Raw genomic sequence first — 27,041 nt, forward strand, 5'->3', positions numbered from 1 at the left:
AGAGACAATAGACATTAAGCACAGGAACAGGAACTTCCTCGGAGCTCAACAGGGGTGAAGGATATGGACCAGAGAGACTGTGTGGCTATAGGAGAGGCACAGATAGACACAGCACAGAATGATCTGAGCTGTGCCCTAAACATGTGGATTTCCATGCAGTGATTACAGGAGAAAAATGAACTGACTCTACAGGAGCTTATGAAAGTTTAGCTCCCAGACAAGCAACTAGTCAAGGGATGCTAAGCCAATGTTTTCCTTAGAAACAATATGGCTTAGTTACTACTTTGATTTTCAGTTGATACCAAGCTACATTGGGCACGACAAACACAGATGGCGCCGGAGAAGATGGCCGCCGTTTTATGGGATCTTAACCAAGTGCTATTTTGTTTGTTTTCTCATGTTGATTGTAACTTATTTTGTACATAATGTTGCTGCTACCATCTCTTATGACCGAAAAGAGCTTCTGGAAATCAGAACAGGGATTACTCACCTTGAACTGGACAAAGAATTTATCTTTAATGAGTCGGACAAGAGACCCGAACAAGCCCTCATCCCCGTTCGCAGGAGAAAGAGACATAAAAGATTTTGCGGAAGGAGATCTGGGGTGCCTTATGAGGATCCGCTGACGATTGGCTAATCTGCCGTTGCCATCTGTACTATTAGCCAACGTACAATCACTAGATAATAAATTGGATGAACTAAAAGCACGTATATCCTACCCATGTTTCACAGAGTCGTGGCTGAACGAAGACATGAATAACATACAGCTGGCGGGTTAAACACTGTATGGCAGGATAGAACAGCAGCCTCTGGTAAGACAAGGGGTGGCGGTCTATGTATAGCTGGTGCATGATATCTAAGGAAGTCTCAAGGTTTTGCTCGCCTGAGGTAGAGTATCTCATGATAAGCTGTAGACCACACTATCTACCTAGAGAGTTTTCATCTGTATTTTCGAAGCTGTCTACATACCGCCACAGACCAATGCTGGCACTAAAACCCCACTCAATGAGCTGTATACCACCATAAGCAAACAGGAAAACATCCAGAGGCGGTGCTCCTAGTACCCGGGGACTTTAATGTAGGGAAACTTAAATCCGTTTTAATTCAATTCCACCAGCATGTTAAATGTGCAACCAGAGGGAAAAAAACTCTAGACCACCTTTACTCCACACACAGAGACATGTACAAAGCTCTCCCTCGCCCTCCATTTGGCAAATCTGACCATAATTCTATCCTCCTGATTTCTGCTTACAAGCAGAAATTAAAGCAGGATGCACCAGTGACTCTGTCAATAAAAAAGTGGTCAGGTGAAGCAGATGCTAAGCTACAGGACTGTTTTTCTAGCATAGACTGGAATATGTTTCCGGGATTCTTCCGATGGCATTGAGGAGTACACCACGTCAGTCACTGGCTTCATCAATAAGTGCATCGATTAAGTCGTCCCCACAGTGACTGTACGAACATTCCCCAACCAGAAGCCATGGATTACAGGCAACATCTGCACTGAGCTAAAGGGTAGAGCTGCAGCTTTCAAGGAGCGCTACTCTACCCTGGAAGCTTATAAGAAATCCTGCTATGCCCTCCAACGAACCATCAAACAGGCAAAGCATCCATACAGGACTAAGATCGAATCATACTACACTGGCTCTGACACTCGTCAGATGTGTCAGCGCTTGCAAATTATTACAAACTACAAAGGTAAGCACAGCTGAGAGCTGCACAGTGACACAAGCCTACCAGACAAGCTAAATTTCTTCTATGCCCTCTTCGAGGCAAGTAACACTGAAACATGTATGAGAGCATCAGCTGTTCTGGACGACAGTGCGATCACGCTCTCCGCAGTCGATGTGAGTAAGACCTTTAAACATGTCAAAATTCACAAGGCCGCAGGGCCAGACGCATTACCAGGATGTGTACTCCAAGCATGCGCTGACCAACTGGCAAGCGTCTTCACTGGCATTTTCAACCTCTCCCTGTTCGAGTCTGTAATACCAACATGTTTCAAGCAGACCTCCATAGTCCCTGTGCCCAAGAACACTAAGGTAACCTTCCTAAATGATTACCGACCCGTAGCACTCACATCTGTAGACATGGCTCACATGGCTCACAAGGCTGGTCATGGCTCAAATCAACACCATTATCCCAGAAACCCTAGACCCACTCCAATTTGCATACCGCCCCAAAAGATCCAACAGATCCACTCCACACTGCCCTTTCACACCTGGACAAAAGGAACACTTATGTGAGAATGCTAATCATTGACTACAGCTCAGCATTCAACAACATAGTGCCCTCAACACTCATCACCAAGCTAAGAACCCTGGGGCTAAACACCACCCTCTGCAACTGGATCCTGGACTTCCTGATGGGCCGCCCACAGGTGGTAAGGGTAGGTAACAACACGTCCGCCACACTGATCCTCAACACGGGGGCCCCTCAGGAGTGCGTGCTCAGTCCAAGCCATAAGACTGATGGACATCTTATCAAATGGCCACCCAGACTATTTGCATTGCCCCCCCCCCCCCGCTTTTTACACTGATGCTACTCTCTGTTATTATCTATGTATAAGTCACTGTAATACCTCTACCTACATGTATATATTACCTCAAGTACCTCGACTAACCGGTGCCCCACACATTGACTCTGAGATACATGTGTGCTGAGGTACAAACAACCATCACATTAACACAAAACGATAGCAGAACTCAAGCGTGCCAACAAATGTCATGTTTCTCCATGTATTTAGGATGCAGAGCAGTGCAGCATCAGGGAACATGTCTCCCTCACTATTCCTTGGCTCTGGTTCCAGTCTGGATGGTACAGTGGCTGATGGCCTCCCCTCCAGCCCTACTTTCAACCCCTGCCCATGTGTACTCGCTCCCATTTACATCCCGGTTGGAGACGGGTGCACTTCCTCTAAACTCCCCCATCATATGGGAGAGTCCATGTGAACAGAAAGACTGTAAATTAACAGCAGCTACAACTTTCTATGGATAATATTGTAAATAGAACAGACTGGAATCGAACCATTAACACATCATCATGCAACCAAAGTGACACGCCAGGATGTGAACTTTTTTCACATCTGGGCATACGTAATCATTTGGCGGTGCAAGCAGAGGATGGAAAAGGAATCTTATATTCCAACATCTTTTAATCATATAAGTACGTCTAAACATAATTTAAGACCAATAACAAGAGCTTTGTACAGTATTCCCTCTGCAGACTATGTCAGCTTTCCCTACATTACTACTTACTATGGATAGACATTTATAAAAAGGAACACCTCTATGCCAAGAATGCCTATTGGGAAACACTGAGTCACCTACTCCGGCATCATAGGTATTTTGGGAAAAGTTCAAGAAATTCTCCAAGCTATAATAGCCGTCTGACTCTGAATAGAACAGAGAAAGGGAGGAACGAGGGGAGAGAAGCTTGGAACTCAGGCCCCTCAGTCTTAAATCAAATCACCAGCTAACAAATCAAATCAGTCAGCTAAAATATGAACACACACTTAGCCGTTTAAGAGAGTTTTCAAGATGGAACACTAAAGTGCAGTGTCTGTGACAATGTTATCAAGGTGTAAAGACGAATGTTTGTTCTCTTAGCTGTTAATTGTCAGCGAGCGAGGCTGTCATCTATGAGCGGTGTCGGTTTGAATGCTAACGAGCTTGTCATGGTGCCACCAACCCTGAGGACTGACAAACAGCTGTTTGAGAAGCTCTCATGCCCTTGAGTACTGTGCTGTATGTGCAAGTATGGCATACAGAGGAGGGAGTAATGTTGAGTATGTGTTAGGGAGAAGGTAATGTATCAATGTACAGTAGATAAGAGTGTGGGGAGGGATTTAGATGTATGTATGAAAGAGGGGAAGGGTTCTATTTTAAACTGTTGGTGTTTGATGTTTTGAGACGTTTCAAGCACGATGAAAAGTATTCCATACAACAAATAACTCAGGTACTAGAACTGTACAACTGAAATGCAAAATAGCAGGCTTATATACATTTACATTACATTTAAGTCATTTAGCAGACGCTCTTATCCAGAGCGACTTACAAATTGGTGCGTTCACCTTAAGACATCCAGTGGAACAGCCACTTTACAATAGTGCATCTAAATCTTTTAAGGGGGGTGAGAAGGATTACTTTATCCTATCCTAGGTATTCCTGAAAGAGGTGGGGTTTCAGGTGTCTCCGGAAGGTGGTGATTGACTCCGCTGTCCTGGCGTCGTGAGGGAGTTTGTTCCACCATTGGGGGGCCAGAGCAGCGAACAGTTTTGACTGGGCTGCGCGGGAACTGTACTTCCTCAGTGGTAGGGAGGCGAGCAGGCCAGAGGTGGATGAACGCAGTGCCCTTGTTTGGGTGTAGGGCCTGATCAGAGCCTGGAGGTACTGAGGTGCCGTTCCCCTCACAGCTCCGTAGGCAAGCACCATGGTCTTGTAGCGGATGCGAGCTTCAACTGGAAGCCAGTGGAGAGAGCGGAGGAGCAGGGTGACGTGAGAGAACTTGGGAAGGTTGAACACCAGACGGGCTGCGGCATTCTGGATGAGTTGTAGGGGTTTAATGGCACAGGCAGGGAGCCCAGCCAACAGCGAGTTGCTGTTGGAAAGATATATGGAAAGAGCACTGGAATTAAAGACCTTAATGTTGTCTGTAACTCTGTAAACCCATTTGTCAACATGGCTGAGAATCCAGTGAGACGTGTGGGGGTCAAACATGTTTACATGTCTTGATGTTCCCAGTCTTACCCCAGACACACATGTGGCACAGTTAACGTATGTATCTCTCTCCCAGTGGTGTGCATATCAAATTAAACCAGCCCATAGCAGTGAATTTGTGGTTTCAAGAAAAAATACAGATTAAACTCTCAACATCAAATCAGAGATGATGAATACAATTTCCCTTCATGAAAGTGCCCTCTCCTGTCACGGTGAAAAATAGCACAGGAGTAATTACTAGACTACCATTATATACTTCAAATAAAACACATTTGAGGGATAAAATTAGGCTTCCACACATGCACACAGTACATTCACACCACACTACAGAAGCCTTTTCTGCTAGGCTTATAGCTAATGACAACACACAAGTCTGTGAACCACACTATGACAGCTATAGTACCAAAGCAACAGACTGGGACACAGCATGATAACCATGGGGCACATCACTATGGCTCACAATGGAGGCACATTTTTCAGGCACACTGCCTGGTTGCATGGCTGCTGGCTGGCTGTTGTCTATTGAGAGATCCCCTGATCATCCAAGCGCCAGAGGGCCTCTGCAGTCAGCACGGCAGCAGGCTGAGAGCCCAGGCAAGGGAAGGTGGAGCTACAGTACCAGATTACACTATAATGTAGCATCTGGATTGCCAAGGAGGAGTGTGGAACGTGGAACATGGAATGCGGCAGGGGCACGGATGCATGTTGCGAGTGAGGGCGGGCCCGGAGGTGCGATGCAGCACGGTGCGTTCTCTGCTGTGGTGTGAAAGCTATGTTGGTTAATTGCCATGCGACATATTGGATGTGGGATCGGGAGGGAGGGAAGAGGGAGGGGTAGGGGCCTCTGGAATGCCAGCAGTTCAAAGTGTGAGCGATGAGGGGGCAATTCAATCAAAGCACAAAGCCATGGCACTTTGGCCCGAGCTCAAAAACAGATTGGAAGCAAACATTAATAATACATTTTCCACTTTTGACTCGAGTTTATACAATCACATCTTGTCTGTTGCTGTAGTTGTTTGTTGCGCAGGTTAGAAGTAGACTTATTATGTAGTGCTGTGTGTGAAATGATTTATTATTAGAGACAGACTGAGACAGTAGACAGCCCTAGGTGGATGGGTGTTAAAAAGACAAAGATGCATAGTTATGACTGCAGGGCAAAGATACCTCTGTATCGCATTGAACTCCTTGTTACTTTCCATGCAAAAAAAACATTGTAGTACACATTTCAGTATTGAGACTGTGGGGATCCCATTCTAAAGGCACAGCAACACACAGAACATCCTCAGTGGACTATCTCTCCTCTCTGCTCTCCCCCAGACCTGTAGGGAGCAACCTCCTCGCCACACATGACAAACTAACACCTGTACCTATTTCATCTCCCGGTCCTCTCCATGCCTCTTGGACCGCTGAAGGGCGGTGAGGCTACCTAGGAGCTCCTTGAAGGATGGGGGAAGAGTTCTCTGTTCAAAACACTCCCCATCTATTTCCTGATGGGCGCCACCTGTTCCTCCATACCTCCCCGTCCCCCCACCACCCCATCCGTCTGAGTGAGGGATGGGCAGACTGCTAAGGGAGGAGAGAATGTTGTCACTGTCATGGAGATAGAGAGAGAGAGAGAGAGAGAGTTTCCCCAATACCTGGTGACTCTCAGGTTCCAGATCCAGTAGTTTAAATGATGCAATTATGGTTGTCGTTCTATGACTCCCACTGGCCCTGGCTCTGCCCCTATTGAAATTACACTGGCAGGGGTATGTGCACACTCCACCCCTTACCCCTGCGGCCCTGTAACATAATTCAGAAAATAATGCATATGCATCCCATATTTTATGTAATGAGACATACAGGACTCTAAGTACCAGCTACATAGCGGATCATGTCTTACACATCTCAGGTGCTGCGTACACTGCTCAGTGCTTAGTGAATACTCCTCTCCATCGTAACAACTTTAGCATGTTCCCTGTTGTCCACTCCTGATCGCTCTGATGATAGGGAGAGAAACCTCCAATCAATCAAACAGCAAACTGTGATGGGTGTGTTTTCCTCCTCTCTCCTAAGACAGTGGAGCGGCTGCCATCTGGCAGGGAAAGCTACCGGTCACAAACATAACCCAGTGCCTGGTGACAGAGGCTACTACCGTTCGTAAACATAACCCAGTGCCTGGTGACAGAGGCTACTACCGTTCGTAAACATAACCCAGTGCCTGGTGACAGAGGCTACTACCGTTCGTAAACATAACCCAGTGCCTGGTGACAGAGGCTACTACCGTTCGTAAACATAACCCAGTGCCTGGTGACAGAGGCTACTACCGTTCGTAAACATAACCCAGTGCCTGGCGACAGAGGCTACTACCGTTCGTAAACATAACCCAGTGCCTGGTGACAGAGGCTACTACCGTTCAGTAAACATAACCCAGTGCCTGGTGACAGAGGCTACTACCGTTCGTAAACATAACCCAGTGCCTGGTGACAGAGGCTACTACCGTTCGTAAACATAACCCAGTGCCTGGTGACAGAGGCTACTACCGTTCGTAAACATAACCCAGTGCCTGGTGACAGAGGCTGCTAGTGGGTTGGATATATTATACGAGCCTAAAGTCTAGCCGCCTATTGACTCGTGAGGTTGGAATGATGGAAAGGTATTGGAACATGACCCTGGATATAAACCAACGTGGGGACATTTGTGGAAACGTCACATACACAGCGGATGAGTCAAATACACAATGCGCAAACAGCTGAACTTGTCCAACTTAACATCATAAAATGAGCAATAAAATCATTGTCATGTAAAGCGATGCAAACAAGTCCTTCATTCAAAGGAGGCCTGTGTAATCACCAAAGCAGTCCCTTCTTCTAACCGAGCTAATTGAAGTTCAGAGTCACGGCTAATGCATGATGGATGGTAGAGGAGCGGAGCAGGCCTCGCTCGCCTGGTGGTGGGGTGGCTTGGGACTGGCTGGCATGAGATCACAAGCATTAATAGAGCTGGACCTTTCACTCTGCCAGTCTGCCTGCCGCTCAAAGACATCTGTTGCCAGCAGGTATCCCCCTCCATCCTTCAGCTTCATCATGCCCAGGCCAGGCGTACCACCAACGCGAGCTGGCGCCAGCACCTCCTGCCCTGGCATGTCCATTTAAAGAGCCTATATATATGTTTGCTGGCTAATTCGAGCTGTCTTCATCAGGCATGTTTGCTGGTGACAAATGGGTGCACCACGCAGCGCGGCAGATGGCCCGGTCCCATCATCAATCTGAGGAGACAGACGGGTGATGGATGGATCCTCCGGTGTAAACAGTCTTTAACTAAGAACCACACAGAGAAGGAATTTGCACAGCGATGAGCACCTTTAGTCGTAACAAAGTCTGGGATATCGGTGCAGGGAACAAATGATGCAAGCAATAGGATTAGGGTTGAAGGTTTGATTCTTTGAGTGAAGGAAATTCACAAAATTACAAAGTGCAGCTAGATCTCTTATGAAGTTGTTTTGTACTTGTTGGTCTGAGTTGTGCTTTTCGAATGATCGCTGAAACAGCAGAGGTAATAGATTTTCAAGTACCAGACAAATGTCAGCATTCCATCACTAGAATCAAATCAGGGATTCTGGAGAGTATAAAATAACACTGGGTAAGTATTGCTTTTCAGAACTGGTGGAGAGAACTTATTCCTGATACTGACTGCTAAAGTCAAAAATAAACATTTTGGAAACAGAGAAGACGGGTGGGAGGGAAGGAGAAAAAATCAAAAAGGAGAGATAAGTCCTTTCATGATGGAGGCATCTCACTATGACATGCGACCACCAGTGTCTGCTATGAATAAATCATAAAGGCTCGGCATGGCGGGCGGGAGTAAACATTGGTGCATCTTTTACCTCTGAAGCCTGGAGAGGCCTGTCAAAGGCTGCAGTTAACAAGACTGTACCTCCTCATCACCATGCAGACTGTGTAAGAGCTGATCTGAGATCGAAACTTGACACCATTACACTGCACCTCCTACTCCTCCTCCCTTTCTCTCAATCACACTGACTCTTCCTTTTTCTCTCCCCACCACCTCCATGATGGCTCCCTCCTATCATCCTTGCACCTTCCAACTACCTGTTCCCCTACCTCCTACTCCTTGAACTACCACAGCCACTACACTGGTCCCACGCTTCTGGAAAAATACTATTTATTTAACACATTTTTAGAGCAAAATGAATGCTAGTCTTAGAGCGCATCAGATATGTAAAAAACAAGGGATAAATAAAATGTCCCTCCGCAAATGTTCACAAAACAGCAAGGCATTACTGCCCTCCTGACCTCAGTGAAGACTGAATGCGGTCGGCACGGCAAAAAGACACTACTGCTCTAGGGTCATGCAAGATCAGTAGGAACAAAATTGGTAAATGTTCAGGCAATGCCTCCTCAGAATATAAATATTATTTCCCGTTTCATGCTTACTGAACGCGACCCAGAACTCACTCTGTGCATCACAACAGGAGACGCATGTTTGTGTGAAAAGTGCTGTCTTCTCCACAAACTGCTCTATTTGGACGAAAGTGTATTGGGACTTATGGATGATTCAGTTATAGGGGAAATTGGAAAGAATAGAGTGTTTGAGAAAAGAAGTTAAAAAAAGAAGTCCAGTCAGAAAAGAGGAGGAATAGGATCTTACCATAGAAAGAGAAGTCTTTGGGTGTGTTCGTAAATTCAAACTGGAGTGCCAGTGTGCTCTGGGTATTTGTAATTTCAGAGCGGTCAGATTGTCCATTCATAAATTCAGAGCATTTCGCTCTAGGAGCATTCAGAGAGCACAATGGACGCTCTGCCCGAGGAGTAGGGTTGATCCGAGCGTTCTGACCTCACAATGGCAGTCAAGCACCCAAGCTAACTGGCTAACGTTTGCTTGCTATTTCCAGATACAAATGAGAGAACACTTCACTCTGACCAGTTTACTCCCCCTAGCAGAGCTGGTTAGGCTGTTTTCATGTTATCCAGAGCGTTGATGACTGTAAATGTGCTGCTGGCATCAATTGAATTGCCCTTTTTTGCCGATGTTTACTGATACCAGCCATATACAACGGGTGTTGAAAGTTCATATATTCTGCGCTCTGGCACACTCAGATGAGAGTGCTCTGAAAACAGAGTAGATAGAACGAGTACATTTACCAACGCACCCTTTGTTTTGCCCTTCAGGCTTTAATATGTTAGAATTAGAGCAGGGTTCCCCAACTGGCCGAATTTGGCCCACGGGTGATTTTATTTGGCCTCCCAAGTTTTCTGAGCAAAAAATATTTTATCTGTTTGTGCTTCTTGCAGTCTACAAATGATTTGGTACTATGTTCCAGCCCTCTGACCATCTGCTCAAGAAAAAAAGAAAAAAAATCAGCCCGCAGCTGAATGAAATATAGCTGATGATCCCTGAATTAGAGGCATTAAAAGAAGAAACATACGAGAAAGGCAAATGGCTGAAAGTAGTGAGTGTTGATCACCTGCTCAACATTACAATCGTTGGGAAATGAACTGAAATTGAGGGACGATGTTCTGTTGTCAGAGGCGATATAAGCAGCGGTTGGCCGTCCTAAGTAAACTCGGCTGTCAGTTGTGGAGGGAAAAAACCTTACCACAGATTTGGAATATAGTTTTTATTTACAAGTTATAAATCGGCAGATACAAAAACTTCTTGAACTGTATCCAAAATGTGCAATTCATCTATTGATTTTTTTTCCACAAAAGAAAAAAATACAAGAGTAAAAAAAATGTATGTTTGGAAAATTTGACAATTAACAAAATGTAAACTGAAGTGATGTCTTTTTTTCTGGTGAGTATTTACTAATAGCGACAAATTGTTTTAACAGACTATAGTTGTTTACAAATCTACTTTGTTCTCCCAAAATGATAACCAGTCATTATGTGTACATACATTTAAATGGCAACATTCTATTTCCCCATAGCTTAATACAAGGCATTCATATTCATGAAGCAGCACAAATGTGTATAACACATTAAAGAAATAAGGGTTTTTGAATTGTACCAAAGAGGTTTGTGATAGGAGGGGATAAAACTGGTATTTACCAAATATATCATTGTAAACAATCACCTTCATTTGAAGAGATTCGCAACATCAACAAATATAAAATGGGTGAAGCTTGATAACGAATTCAAAATACTTCAGCAGTTTAAACAAGCGTCAACCTCTAACAATCACCCATAAGAAGGCAATAACGAACAAAATAAATCCCAGGATGCTGAAGTACTAGAGAAGATCACAGCAGAGAAACACCCATAACATCTGTGAGTGTTTATCCAATTGGGGACCTGTTTTTCTGGATCTGCTACAATAATGGCAGACAAAAACAGAAATAAAATCATTATAAGTACATTGTAGTAAACAATTAACATCTTCATTTCACATTTAAGTTTGCTTCAATTTGACACATTCTAGTCGTCTTCATTCCTCCATAACCTAGCAATATTCTTCGATATGACGCTGGTGTCTCACCCTTTGTAACACATAGACAACAACACAACTGATGAGTTCAATTCATGCGCTCTTGTGACATTTTTCGAGTGACGACATTAGTTAGGGGAAACAATTGAGAGTTACCCGTGAACAGTATGTATTGTCTTAGTATGGTGAAAACCATGCAAAAAAATATGGCTTTGTCTTTGAGCAAGTGTAGATGGTTCAAATGATGTTGCCTTGCTAAAACAAGCATACAGCCATTACCCTGGTGTAACCTCTTAGTATGTGGCACAGACTGTTAGAAACAATAAGTATCCCTACTAGTTCCCAAAATGACAAAAGTTGATAAGTCACAGAAAATGAATGAAGAAAACACAGATCATCCAGCTGATGATAGTGGTAACTGAGTACAACAATCCCTCCACACACAACTGACACATTACCTACATCCTTAATCCATTTCAAAGCATCCATTTCAAAGCAATAAAATGCCAATAAGTCTTTATGGAACACTTTTTTAAACATGCAAAAACCATCCAGTGATCCAATCTAACATATGGGTGTCCAGGTGTAATGGTAAGCACCTTAGATACCAACCGATATTTACTAACTAGGCATAGACAATACACAAGTGACTACCAAAGAAGTCTGAGATCATTTTCCAAATACTTTAAGGACACGGATGTCAAAAAAGACACTTTAACATATGTAAAACTGTGACTCCCATGTCAAAGTATATGTTATAGAGCACTTGTGTAGTATAATGTGTGCTTTTTCCCTTTGTTCCAATACAAACAGCCTGGCAAGACTGTGAATATGTAAGTTAACATTGTTCTGTGGAGGGGGCATTGACAATAAGCATGACACGGGATACGTTTTTAAATGTCAAACTGCAAACCTGCCATGAGTGCGAGACAGACAGCATGGCAATCAGTGACATCACTCATGCAAATCATTGGGCAAACCACACACAAAAGCCTCGATCTCATTCTCTATCGAGCAGGACATTATTGTGCCATTACAGAGTTGGGATTTCTGTCACGTACCTCTGACCTGGCTCCCTCCCAAATATGAGGAAGGGGCTCCAATATTAATCTATTCTGGCATTTCCCAAAATCCCTCAGCCTAAGCTTATTCCTTTCACCAGGGTCCAGCTCATATGTTGACACAAAAAGGCTCCAGAACAGCATTTAGCCACTTTCTATAAAAAATAAATGGGTCAGCTGGGCAAAACTAAGAGAAGTCTTGTGTTTCCTCAATTTGCTTACTGATAAATGCTGTAAAAACAACTATGTATTTGTGACTTTCCCTTTTTACTTGTAATTATACTTCCCTCTCCTGTGCACTGTGATAAGGTCCAAGTCTCTACAGTCTACTGTATTTAACAGGTCAAAAGTAGGTCCTGCACGCAGAGGCAAGCATATTGTACGGAACATGACACGTTAATTTGTCCTAGCGCAGCTTTTGTGACAGACTCCTAATAGGGAAGCATTCAAATGTTTATCTTCAGGTTAATTATTCATTACTTACCGGTATTTGCATTTAAAAAGCTATCATACTGCTGCATAAATTTTAAGTAGAAGTGCATGGCGACATATAAACTAGCATTTATCTATCCTAACTAGGGATGCACGATATATCGGTGAACATATCGGAATCGGACGATATTAGCTAAAAATGCCAACATCGGTATCGACCGATGTCTAGTTTAACGCCCGATATGCAAAACCAATGTCAAAGCTAACGTGCATACCTACATAACGAAGGTACATGACATAATGACTCCACGTACATTTTTTGCGCTATACGTGCAACAGTGTTCCTAAACTAGCCCAGAATGTCTGCTGTGTGGATCAACAAGTCAAGCAGTCAACAAGTCAAGCAGTCAACAAGTCAAGCAGTCATTTGAAAGAGTAACACAATTTCAGGGAGACAACTCAAAAGCGAAATCCGTTCTCTATCGTGGGTAATGTTGGCTTTCGCCGACTGGTCGAGCACCAGTTAACACTACCAAGTGCTCTATTTCTCCGATGTTGCCCTACTGGAGTTACACAGTAATAGCGTCACTGCTATTACCTTCAAGACATACATACTATGGAACGCCGTTTGGGTCTTTGCATGTCAAAAGATATACAAGTAGCACTGTGAAAGCTGTACAAAAAAGTCAGCAAACACCAGCCACGAACGATGTGTTTACAATACCGCGTTGGTAATAAAGCCTCATTTGTTCGACCGCAACTTCTGGGGTAGCTAGCTTTAGCTTGGTACCTAGCTAGCACCAATACAACCAGGCTGAAAACAATGACAAGTAGAAACTGCAGTCATTCTCATTATTCTTAGCAATGATTTAGGAATCCTTGTAAGTATTAGCTAGGTTGCCACTTGTTGTTCGCCTATTGAAATTGAACCTCAGTTCCTGAAAATAAATAGCTACTTAAGCCTGTTGCCCAAAGCTAACGTTATAAGCAGCCAGCTAGCTTCATCTGGCTAGTGAAGCTCGACTGGACTGGGTTATGTGTTGTGAAGCTAGCCACAATAAGGATTATGCACAAGTGGAATTTGCGGTTTGCCTTCAAAATAAAAGTATGTCATTGACAGTGATGCAAATGAATAGAAATAGTAGAATTATTCCATACTATTATTCTGAAGGCTAACCGCAAAGTCAACTATTGTGACTAATCTTTATTGTGGCTAGCTTCACATAGATGGGTCCGACCATCATTAATCAAATAGGGTTATTTTAGATGACACCTACCTATATAGATAGCTAACTAACTATAGCTACTGAACCAGATGTCGTTTTGCTATGTTTTTGGGGAAGAACATTGTTTGCATCCATGAGATAGCTAGCGTTTTTTTATGACCAGCACTGTAGGTGCGCGAATCAACTTTACCAGCATCATAGCATACATATCAATGAATCGTTGTGACATGAAATACGAGTGATAGTGTAACAATGTGTAATACCTACGTAGAAAATGTATGAACGCGTTAAATTACTGTGACGTGCAGTCATATTCAGGTCCTGATTGGTCAACAAGCTAATTTGACACATCAAATAGTGTTATTTGACATCAAATAGTATATTTTTGACATGCAAAGGCCCAAATAGCGTTCCATAGAAATCCTGGTTGAGAATGAAAGGAATGAACAAATGAACAACGAAACAGCACATCAAGTAAGAGAAAGAAATAGGTTTTGATTATGTTTTACTGGTAATGGGGACATACGTAAATACCAACAAAATTGTAGTGACGCCTCTTGCACTGAGATGTAGTGCCTTAGCTGCGCCCATGTGTGTGTGTGTGTGTGTGTTAACTATTTAACTGTTCTAGAATGCTTAAAAAGGCTACAAAAATGTGAAATATCGGTATCAATGTTTTTTTGGTAAGGAAAATATCAGATATCGGTATCGGCCAAAAATGTCATATCGGTGCATCACTAATCCTAACAGTACCTTTTACAGTGGGCGGGATTAAATAGTCCAGGCTACATGCACCCACACAAAGCTTACGTTTCTTATTAGCCCTAGCAGTTGTCATTAACCAACTTGACGGATGGCAAATAAAAAAGGTCCTCTTAATTTCACAGGGTGAATTCAACAAAAACATTGCTTAAAAATACTTTTGGCCTCTGCATTGCATTACTGCAGTGCTTCTACTTCAGTTTAAGACACCGAAGATATGCCCCACTGCGTTGTTGTTGGATATCTTTCAAGTAAATGTTTAAATGAAGCGTCAAAATGAAGCGTCTTTCATTTAATTCACTGCAGCCTTTTAAGATGTCAAACCTAAGCCAGTTAAGTGAAACCTTATTTTAAATCTGTAAATTTGAGCCAGAAGGCAGGCAAAATATTGATGTTATTCAGACGGCTGAACTTGCCATTCTAGAGTTTCCAGTCTTCTACAGCAACTGGAGAGAGAAATAACTCCATATCTCACTGTTGATAAAGTATGTTTTCTTAAATCATGCTTTGTACTTCTGTGACAGACTCGTATACAATATTCTATGATAGATCTCTGGAGGTTTGGCCAGAAACTGAGTCTGAGCGACAACGACTTAACCCTTTAACTGTGGAATTGGGGACTGGACACTGAGAAACATCACCTTGGGCAAATCTGAACTGGCTCACCATTACCAATTTATTGCACTACTTATAGCCAGTGTTTTTGGCAGAAGTACTGCGCAACATACGGCATAGGGTTCCATTTTGGACACGTCCCTGGGCAAAAACAAAGAGCCAATGTAACCCAATCGATCTTGTCTAAACGATGGATGTCTGTAAACCTTTGTTAAATCTCTTAAACTGAACCCAAAAGTGCAAGTTGCTACCATTGTCTGTCCCATCTGTCAGTGTCAACCCTGTCAGTAGTGCTTCTCCTGCAGGTAGTCTTTCATCTTGTTGGGCAAAGGCAGGTTCTGAATCAGGTCAATCCTGGTGTACTGTCTGATCACAAACCGACACAGGTACTGCAGGGAGCGCACTTGCATAAAACGAGACACGGGATTGGTCAGCCTGACGGGGTAGGTGGCGGACCCTGGTAAGCGAGATCTAGAATAACAGAAGGCTCCATTCTCTGAATCTTTGATGGAGTATTCTATCAGGTCTACGATGGACGTGTGTCCCTCCACGTCGGGCTGCTCGTAGAAGCTGAAGCGTCCGTTGGAGTGTTCGATGCGGGTGTGGAGGGTCTTGGTCTGGGAGCGGAAACTAAGGCTGAGGAGGTACCTGTCATCCGAGCTGTCCCTGACCAGGAACGAGCCATCGGGCAGGTTGACCAGCTTCTCCTCAGCCTCCCAGCGTGTGATGGGCCCCCAGTACCAACCCTGCCTGGCTAGCTTCTTCAGCTCCTCGGTCAGGCTGGTCACAACCATGGGTCCGCTGCTCTGGACTGAGTCATACACCAGGCTCATACCCGGAGCCGAGTTGGGGTCAAAGTTTAAGTGGTGCCTCACCCGCTCCGCCACGTGGCTGTACGCAACACTGAACCCAGAGCAAGTCCTAGGGATCTCGTTGCTGGGTAGCAGGGGCAGAGGAGGGGGGTGTTGGGCATCGACCCTGTCCCTGGAGCTCTGGAGCATGACGCCGTTAGAGCCGATGAGGAGGCCGTTCACAGACTCCATGAAAAGGTCCACTGGCAGGTTCAGGTTCATACTCACCAGATCCTGGTCTTCCTGACTCTGCTGATCAGCGTGGAGAGAGCTACTGTCCGCTTCAGTCACCACCTCCATAGGCAGGGACCCGTCCAGGCAGAAGGAGTGAGAGACAGAGTGGGACCCCTCTGGGTACATTCCCTCCTCTAAAGGCATAGTGTACTGGATGTAGTCCTGCGGCGTGAAGCCCAAGACTACAGGCACGTGTTCGTCAATGTTCAGGTGCAGCTGGTCTCCGTTTTGGGGCTGCTGGAGGTTCTTCAGGGACTCTGCCTGCTCCTGGAGGTTCTTCACGGCCTGCTCCTGAAAGATGCCCTCCATCTGGAAGTCCTGGTGGTGGAAATCCTTCCGCACACCATTCAAGTTGGGGCTGGGGCTCGGAGAGTGGACCATGGCTTTAACTTTCACCTCCATCTTGATGCAGGCTTCGTCTGAGTTCACAGGCCGCAGGGGCCAGGGAGAGGGGCTGTAATGGTGGCTGCGGAGGGATGCCGATCGTAACGGCCGATGGGCCTTGACCTCGTTGAAGCTGATGGGCACAGAGGAGGAGGAGAAGGTATCGTCATCGTCAACTGACCCCATGGCTGAGGAGCCCCCTTTGACTTTGGCCTTCTGCTTGGCCGACAGCCTCCTCTTCAGAGAACCCATCAGACTCTCGCTCTTAGAACGGCCCTTGTTGTGTCCAGCCTTCTCCTCTTCTTCAACTCCTCCACCACCACCTCCAAGGTCGCAGCCCGCCAGCTCTTTGGTGTAGCAGCCCCCGAAAAGAGAGTCTTCCTTGGAGAAGTCGACCGCTGGCGAGGGCTGCTGGAGCATGACAAAATCCCCCCCTCCTTCTTCCTTGCCCTTGTTGATGTTGAGGGACTTGCAGATGGTCTTAAGGCTGATTTTCTTCATTCTGAACGGCCCTCCTTGGCAGGGAAGGGGTGTGGGACATGAGACTGGGACGGGATGGCTGCTCTCCTCCTGGGGTCCTGATGAAGATGCTGCTATCCACAGAGTCCTCCCATCAGGCTGGAGACAGTTGGTCATATACACTGCACAGCACTCATCCCCTGGGAGGAAACACAAATAAATAAAAACATACCTCAACAGTTTTTTTACAATCTGTTTTTAATAAAGTCATTTAGGTGTGAGTTTACCTTATGCATGCCTTTACAGACGTTTCAAGACACACCTGGACTTACTGGTAAGCTTACTCTTATTATTAGAAACGGCAAATAAACTGTACAAAGTTATTACCATTGCATGACTAGAATAGCTGACTCAGTTGGACTAATGTGATTGCAGTTTTTCCTTTCTGTAGAAATACTGTTGAATATTATAGCAATATTGTTTGTACATTTAAATTGAAATCCATTCATTTGTACGTAAAACAATGTCTCATAATGGCACCATAACATTAGTGTCTTTAGCAGCAACATTTTCAGAAAATGATTTAGCAGTTGTGCATCTGGTGCCTTTACACATCACGTGTAGTGTTCAAACTATTATTGGCAGATTATTATGAGCAGATTTAAAAAATGAAATGGTGTTAAACTAGCGAGAAAATTAACAGAATTGATGCTCATAGCTAGTTAGCCATTTTATAGGCACTAGTCATAGCAAAATAAATCTAACAAAACCTCTTGCTAATTGATTACGTTTCTAGCTAACCTTAAAATGTCATGTTTTTACAATAAATATTGGTCATCCAAACAATCACACCTGATAAATAATATGTATTTTCATTTCTAATGACTAATTTGCCAAATTGGCTGTTTTGCTAAACTGCATGGTTTTGTCTGTGCCAACTGCTAAATTACGAATGCTAGCCAGTTAAGTTAGCTAGCTATCACGTTAGCTACAAAGCTAATAGACCTGGTCAGCTGGGCCTTACAGTCTGGTTTAGCTGGCAATCTAACATTAGTTAGCTATTTTCCATGTTAAATCGTTAAGTAACCATAACGGTCTAAATTAATCATATATATCCCAAATACTACGACAGTTTCACATTGACAGCTAAATATCAATGTAGTAAAGGTTAGACGGCAATGTCATTGTGTTGAATGAATGTTTACAGTTGTCTGGTCAACTAAGTTAGCTAGCTAACTTGGCTGCCTAGCTACATGCATTAGCTATGAGTCAATGAAACAATCTGTAATATTGTTTAGTTGGGTACTTACTTCGTTAGATTACCATCTGCATTCGTGGTAATGTACACTTGAATTGGGTTTTTACCTAAATTTGAAAATGTATTTTAGAAGATAGAACTGAGCTAGCTACTTAGCTTAGCAGTCACAAGCATATCGTGGAAGGAGCTACCGTATCTAGCTAGCAAAACAAAATAAAAGTGCGTTGGAATGGTTCCCCGTTTTATCTATGGCTGTTTATTATGCTGTATTGTAATTTTTCAACAACAATCTATTTTTTTTCTGTCTTTTCTAATACTTTCTGACGGACTCTTCCTCTCTCTCTTGCATTTGTTGCTTGTTGAATTGTAGGAGAGCAGGCTGAGAGATACAGCGAATCACATCCAGGGTTGAAACCATTTCTACAATTCCCTCAGGACATAGCTGCTGGAGAAAGGGTCACAGAATGTTGTGTCTGTAATAAAAAATAATGTCATTCTGTAGGCTTACACATTGCTCAGACCAATGAATACAGAATGTACTCCCTGTATATAGTTCCATTCTTGTGAGATAATGTTACAATAAATGTTGAATGAATGAATGAATTAATTAATTCACTATCTTGTTAAAGCTATTGGTTGCATCTCTCTCAAGTATCAAGTTCTGTATATTCTGCATACTTTGTTATCTGCCTGGTGGTAGTTTGATTAATTCTATATTTTAATTGATAACTGCTGCAGAATTTAGAAGCACTCATAACATGACCCCATATTTGTCCGGGGGGCACATTTTGAAAAAAGACACTCATGAAGAAGAACTTGGGCGAGAAACCTAATATTGCAAATGCAGTTACCGCCTCTTTTACAGAGAAATCAGAAACTCAGACAATGTGCAACCAGCCACCTTTAGCAAGTATCTCATCAATATTCAGAGCAGGCTTAGAAATGGAAATTGAGAGAATGTGAATAAACTATTTATGCTCTTTCGGACAGAAAGGAGGGAAGAAAATTATGTTTCGAGACAAGTGTTATTTTTGTACAGCATGAAATCAAACACTAAACTTTAGAAATGCACAGTCGTTTTAGGCACATAGTTGCCCCTTTCACACACACACAATGACAGCACTGTCTTCTGAGGGGAGCAGAGGCTCAACGCTCAGCTTGGCGCACCATATGAACTCAGCAGTCAAGCGTTCAATGAATTCAGTTTGTGTTTGTACACAGGGATTGAACATTATTTTTCTGGAGATGTTATTCGATATTTAAACTGAAAAGCATCATCCAAGTTCGGTGGACTTTTCCAAAGTAGTGTAGTGCATTAACGTGAGCTCTCTCTTACACGCACACCCACACATGATTGTTTTACTATCCTTGTGGGGACCCCAAACAATTGATTCCCAATCAAAATCCTATTTTCCCTGAAGTTAACTCTTAACCTAATCCCAAAACCCCTAAATCCTAACCCTAAACCTAGCCCCTAACCCTCAAATCCAATCAACTAGTGTAGACTTTACAGTGAAATGCTTGCTTACGAACCTTTCCCAATGATGCAGGGTAAAAAAAGAAGATAATAATAAAGAGGAATAAAATACACAAGAATGGAGCTATATACAGGGAGTACCAGTACCAGATCAATATGCAGAGGTATGAGGTACACTATATATACAAAAGTATGTGGACATATCGAGCATCACAGCTATGCAAACTCCATAGACAAACATTGGCAGTAGGATGGCCTTACTGAAGAGCTCAGTGACTTTCAACGTGGCACCATCATAGGATGCCAGTTCGTCCAACAAGCCAGTTCGTCAAATTTCTGCCCTGATAGAGCTGGCCCGGTAAACTGTAAGTGCTGTTATTGTGATGTGTAAACGTCTAGGAGCAGCTACGGCTCAGCTGCGAAGTGGTAGGCCACACAAGCTTAGAACAGGACCCCAGACTGTTGAATCGCGTAGTGCGTGAAAAACATCTGTCCTTGGTTGCAACACTCACTATTGAGTTCCAAACTGCCTCTGGAAGCCACATCAGCACAATAAATATTTGTCGGAGCTTCATGGCAGAGCAGCCGCACACAAGCCTAAGATCACCATGCGCAATGTCAACTGTTGGCTGGAGTGGTGTAAAGCTCGCTGACATTGGACTCTGAAGCAGTGGAAACGTGTTCTCCGGAGTAATGAATCACACTTCCCCATCTGGCAGTCCGACGGACGAGTCTGGGTTTGGGGGATGCCAGGAAAATACCTGCCTGAATGCACACTGCCAACTGTACAGTTTGGTGGAGGAGGAATAATGGTCTGGGGCTGTTTTTCATGGTTCTGACATTCTACACGATTCTGTGCTTCCAACTTTGTGGGAAGTTTGGGAAAGTCCCTTTGGGATGAATTGGAACGCCGACTGAGATCCAAGCCTAATCACAAAGCGGGGAATGCCCATGAGACGTTCTACGAGCGGTGTCCACATACTTTTGTTAATGTATGTATGTACGTATGTACATGAAGGCAGGGTAAAGTGACTAGGCATAAGGTTAGATAGGGATGGCAGGTAGCCTAGCGGTAAAGAGAATTGGGCCAGTAACTGAAAGGTTCTGGTTTGAATCCCCAAGTTGACTAGGTGAAAAATCTGGCGATGTGCTCTTGAGCACGTCCCTTAACCCTAATTGCTCCTGTAAGTCGCTCTGGATAAGAGTGTTGATTAAAAAATGTAATAAGAGTAAAATATAGAACAGTGTTTGAATGTGTGGGGGATTTGTGTGTGTAGGGTCAGTGCAGATAGTTTGGGTACCATTCATTGGTTGTCTAGCTATTTACAGTTATGGCCCTAATGGTAACCATAAACCTAAGCTTAAAAGGGTCCCCACAAGGATTGTAAAACCAAAATCACACACACACGAGAAAAGAAAGCTTTGAAAATGTCATATAATATATTTTTTTTGTTAGGGTTGACTGTTTGGTTCTATTGCCTGTTGCGTTCACCTCTACCATTCTGTTTTTTTTTCAGGCTCTCAAAAGGCACATCATAAGCCCATTCAAATGCCAAGCCCTAAAGGATGTTACAACCTGTCATAATAATTTCCATGCCAATATTATGATTCCATTTTCTGTTACCCGCCAAACTGACTCTATTGATTTTCCTTAAAGCAGTGTTACTTGGCAAAATATTCTAGTAAGAGCATCCTAACTTGTATTCTGAAAAACATATAATATTGGGCTGTCTAAATCTTTCCAAACTGTGTTCTGAGTTACTTTGTTTTAGAGCTACCAGCTAAAACTTGAACTCTGAAATGATTCATTGGTTGCCTAATTAGTGTCAGCATTGTTTTAAAGTGGCTCTAATTGTGTTTACTGCTGCTGGCCTAATTTGGACCATACACTGTGTGCTATATTTTGATTTTTTCAGCACTGTTAAACTGTCAAGCTCACAGAAGGTATGCCATGGCAGACTTGCTTAGGGGACTGCTGTGTGCAGACAGGCCCTATGCAAACACACTAATTACTGAACCCTATTAGGGCTGATCAAGCTGCCTGAGCTTTATATGGGCAGAGAGGGAGGTGGTGTATGTTTGTGTGTGTGTGTGTGTGTGTGTGTGTGTGTGTGTGTGTGGTAGGAAGGGGAGAGTGTATGCGGTTTCATAGAGAGCAAAAGCCAAGGACACTGGCAGTAGCAAACGAGAGTGCAATGTTTTTACAAGCCAAATTAGACCTGACAAACAAAGTTTTTCTCTAGTGATGGGCTATTTACTTCATGGCAGAATGAGTAAACATGTTGCTATGAGCCAAAAAGTAGAGTGTTACATTTATTCCAGAGAAATCAATCTGTTTTTAAAAATGATTTATGTTATAACTGGGTCAAAGGGTAGTCTTTTGTATCAAATTAATTCTGAAGATATCAATAAATAATGTTACCACGATCATAATTTGATGAGAAATTAAAAATCGACAGGATTATTGGCTGAATAGCACTGCAGGGTACCAGGTAAAGGGGCGTAGGGGGAATTTTCATGTCTACTACAAGTGATACAAGATCAATATTTCTGCAGGATTTGAATTTATGTATAGGCACAAGTGGTGAAAAAGAAAATGTCAAGTCGAAACATTCGACAACCAGGGAAACCTGTCTTTTAATGAGATACCTCTACACAGGGGGCAGGTTCTTGTTCCTTTTCTCCTCTTAATTCCAAATGAAAGCTGTATCAGCCATAAATGATTTGCTCAATATGTCTGCGGCATCCTTCAGCTTTACTCAGTCCTTCGACTTGACTGCTCCGCCGAGGGGGTTTGTTGGAGGTCCCAAGGTGCCCACCTTCATATCCTAGACACTTTGCAGCAGAGCAGAAGACGGGTACAGCAGGCATGTCAAGCAGTGACAGAGCCGATGGGACCACTTGGGTTTTTGTTTCAGAAATTACTGAAGAATAACACAGGGGTTCGATTGTGCACAATGCCGGTGCCTGCCCCCACCCTCTCTCTTCTCTTCTCTGATGGATCTTGCAAAGGTCACACTATAATCGTCCCTTACAGAAACAAATTGAATTAATGAAAGCTCTCTCTCTCTCGGCAGCTAGGGACATTTAAGGAATGGTTAATGTTTACCTTTTTAGGCTTACTTCTTGGTCTTGGTCTATAGAACCATTTATGTTTTTCCAGCCGACGAGAGCAGTTCTGCTGGTTGTTTAGGATTCAAAGGGTGATCCTGGGCTAAATCAGTCCTTCAAGTTGCCCCAGCTCTCCTCTGGGATAAGTTGTAAGAGGTCTTGGAGGATTGTGCATTAATTACACTTTCAACAGCTGTATCCACACTGCATGTAATGAGTCAGCTATAGTAAGATAGGAGCTGAATGTAAATATGGCCAATGAAGAAAAAGGGGATGAAAATATCATCCCATGATTCCTTATAAGCTTGTAACACACACCAGTCAGAGTGAGATATCTCTTGAAGCATGACTGTCACAACATATTATTAATTGTAGACCTAACACTTGGTTTCCTATTGCCATGTGTTTAATTACAATTCTGATATTCAGATTAATGTGCCGAATTAATACAGGCATTACACAATTTGCCCTCATACTCAAAACACCCAAAACAGAATATTTCCCCAACATTATATTGTATTGGCTTTAGGATGTGTACAGTATGTGTAGGGCTGCGTATTACTGTATGTGTTTATTCTACTTGAATATCCCCAAGAGTTTGTGTACATAGCTCTATCAGCAAGACAATATTGTAACCACCAAGTCAACATGAGTTGACAACAGCTGGAGGCTATAACTTGTGCAAAGCAACACATCGCAGCGTTTGGTTTCTAATCGGTTCTTGGAACGAAGCCATAAGTTTCCTGACGGGTAAAACTGAACGTTTTTTAAACGTTCGGATGAACAAACATTTTTAGGTCGCAGGGAGGTTTATAAGAATGTTTTACTATAGTTCCCAGAATGTTTTCCTTGAAGGTAAATATAATTCTGAGAATATTCTCTAAATGTTGTGAATGTACTCACTAAGTTGATGGGTTATATTTAGGGTAATGTTTAACAGCTTTGTCATTCTATTTTGTACATTAAAATCATCATATTTTATAGTTTTATATATTTGACATGTTCTGAAAATTCCATGAAATCCTTGAATATTTCCCAAATTCCAGTAGTTTACTGGTAGAACTTCTGAAAGTTACCTGTACATACCCTTCCTTTGCAACCCTATACACTGCACTTTGATGAGCCGACACATCAAAAGCATGTCCGCTAAGTGCTCCATGTGAACACAAAACAAACATGTCCACCTTTTCATCACATAGACTTCACGCCTGTCATGTTTATGGTTAGGCCTTAACCTGATGCCTACACCAGATGGGAACGGGAGTCTACCATCAAAGGGTTTACCCACCTGTCTTTGTAATTTGGCCTGTATCTATATTGTGTCACATATCCATAGCCTGAGGTTATTGAGCTTCAGTCAGTCAGGACCGATAACCAATCTCTGCAGTGGGCTACTTTGCCAACTGCTGGAGGGGGATCTAGAGCTGCTACAGTATCTCTTGTTGTTGGAATCTGAAGAGTCTGATAATAGATAAACGTATGTAGCCTATACATTAGAGACAACCATATGGTCATGGTTTCTTTAGAACTTGGTGAGATTGTGGTTGTCCTTCCAACTACATTCTGGGACTCGTGCAGGGGGACTTGTGCAGGACAGTTGCTTGGCTTTGAAACATTCTCAGCACATTTAAGGAACTTAAAAAAAAAACATTTATTTTCTTGGTATTTCATTAATTTAACTGAATTCTTCCTAAAAGTTCAAACATGGTTACATTTGGTACAGTTCTAGGAAGGTTCTCTAAGTGGTTTGTCATTGTGAATGTTCTCAAATAGTTCAGAAAACATTAAGAAAACTTTCCATAAAAAAAACAAGAATCCTTTAGTAACGTTCAGAGAACGTTCTAAGGATGTTATTTAGAAAAATATACATTCCATTCTCAGCATCAACAAAACAATATCTCCTATCTTGTTAAGTGTGTTCTGGGGTGTTGGCAGTGCCCACTAATTGGCCACACCTGATCTTAATGAGTTCTTGTTACTTTTGAAATGGGCTCTATTTGAATAGACTAAAATGAACAGCTTTATATGAGTTTAAAAAAAAAACATGGCATGCTACCTTCATCCTGAATGGCGCAGTGGACTAATTCCATGGATAAAGAACAGAAGATCATAGGTTTGAATGTCACTGACACCTTAAACAAATACATGTGTTTCCTTGATTAATGCCTAAGCAAATTAATGTGTGTCTTTTCTGTGCTTGGAATTCAAAACAGTTAACCCAAACTGAGCTGGCAGTGTTATTAACAGTCTTATTGAAACATGTTCTCAGAACATTATTTAACTACCTTCAAATAACTTATCATTTTCATTCTCAGAATGTTAATAAAACCTCTCAGAAAAACTTTTAGGTTCTCAGAACCTCCCTGTAACCTAATGTTGAAAAACCTTTCCATTTTACTGGCCAGGAAATGTATGGCTTTGTTACCAGAACCAATGGGAAACCAAACATGTACATTCCCACAACTTCCAAGAAACCAAATGTGCTAGCTGGGTTTGTTCCCATAACAAATGTGAAACCAAAAACATATGTTCCCAAAACTTCCAAGGAACCAAATGTGTTAGCTGGGCAGATTCAAATTACATATTTACTCTGAGGGATGCTCTGATATGGACCAATGCTGATACCAACCATGCCACAGTAATTGTACGGTAGCTTAAATGCGAAGGAAATCTACCTGCAATGGGTAATGTAAAAAGTACAGTAAAAAGCCAGACCGACAACCATTGGAAAACTGAACACACAAATCACTGCACATGTCTCAATCTGTTAAGAGCCAAATGCGACTGATTGTACATCAGGCTGTGGGGGAATGAGTCAGCAGACTTTAACATTAAGGACCAAAAGGGGGGTGATCACAACCACGAGACACAGCGAGAGACAGGGCAGATGACTCACACAACGGGACTGTTCTCATTTATTTGAAGTGAAGTTTAGCTCCCTGCACTACTAATGTGAATGACTGATCTAAGAGACACAGACAGGCTGCAAAACAGGGGAAGGTGCGCAAGGTGAAACATCGAAACACCAGCCTCAGTCATCACAGACTACACACTGGCTATTTTATATCCAGATAAAGAGAACTCTCTCTCTTCTGGGTGAAGAAACCCCCTCAAAATACTTTCAACATCATGTCCTTTGAAATATCTTAGAGCTGAGGTATTGAACATCAGTTAAGTGTAAACATATTGTGTGTTTGAAGCTACTGCAGCATCTACTCTCAACTGTCTTTATGCTGATGGGTTGGATGTTTTCTTCCCACAGTTGGACTGACATGGACTGAAGAGACTGTTGAGTGTCTAGGTTTCAAGGATCCCCAGTAGACTGTGGATTGATAGAACGGGTTTTCACCACAACAACAACCACTATAGAGAGAAGGCTTGGGAAACAAACTTGGAGACACTTCAGCCAAGTCAAAAAGAGAAAGTAGGGCCTAGATCTTCTGTTCTGTGTAAGAAGATTACATAAACATTCAAATGCACTTTGCAAAGCACTCAGAACCCTGTAGGTTTCTCAAGTACTGTGTGATTATATTATTATCACATCAAATTATCATTATGCTAAGTTTTTAATTATCACCCTACTGATTGATCAAATATCCGCATCATCTCTCAAGTGTGAGATCTCGAGCAATTGGATTAATACAGACAGCACAGCTAAGAAATTAGGCCTACATTTGTTTGGAGAGGCTGCGCACATCTACTTTGATTCTCTGGCAAACTGATGATGTTTGATATGAGATGAATTGAATGACAAGATCATTTGGGGGGTCTTAAAATGTCCCTCTATGTGGAATAAATGAAAAATGGTTTCTCTGATTTTGAAATGCTTCTTTAAATATTGACCATCCTTGGTCAGAGGACTATCTTTACATTTCAAGACTGTGTTGACATTTCTAATGGCCATGAGAGTAAAAGTATGATCCTCATTTTTTTACATGTATTTATTTAACCTTTTAACCCTAATTAAGATGTCAAAGGAGTATTGATGGATGGAATGGACATTTACATTTTTATCTGGCGAAAGACTAGT

At 42.8% G+C, this 27,041-nt stretch overlaps 1 protein-coding gene across 1 annotated transcript; it reads right to left on the minus strand.

The window, feature by feature from the left end:
• Nucleotides 1-10,320: 10,320 nt before the first annotated feature.
• LOC115117606 (suppressor of cytokine signaling 6) lies at nucleotides 10,321-18,824 on the minus strand. The gene is made up of 2 exons (XM_029646097.2): nucleotides 18,476-18,824; nucleotides 10,321-17,365 (listed from the first exon to the last, which is right to left on the minus strand). Exon 2 carries the CDS (start codon nucleotides 17,340-17,342, stop codon nucleotides 15,522-15,524), a length of 1,821 nt encoding a protein of 606 aa, XP_029501957.1. The 5' UTR covers nucleotides 17,343-17,365; nucleotides 18,476-18,824; the 3' UTR covers nucleotides 10,321-15,521.
• Between the last annotated feature and the right edge of the window lie 8,217 nt (nucleotides 18,825-27,041).

The sequence above is a fragment of the Oncorhynchus nerka genome, linkage group LG22, assembly GCF_034236695.1.
Source record: "Oncorhynchus nerka isolate Pitt River linkage group LG22, Oner_Uvic_2.0, whole genome shotgun sequence".
Classification (NCBI taxonomy): Eukaryota; Metazoa; Chordata; class Actinopteri; order Salmoniformes; family Salmonidae; genus Oncorhynchus; species Oncorhynchus nerka.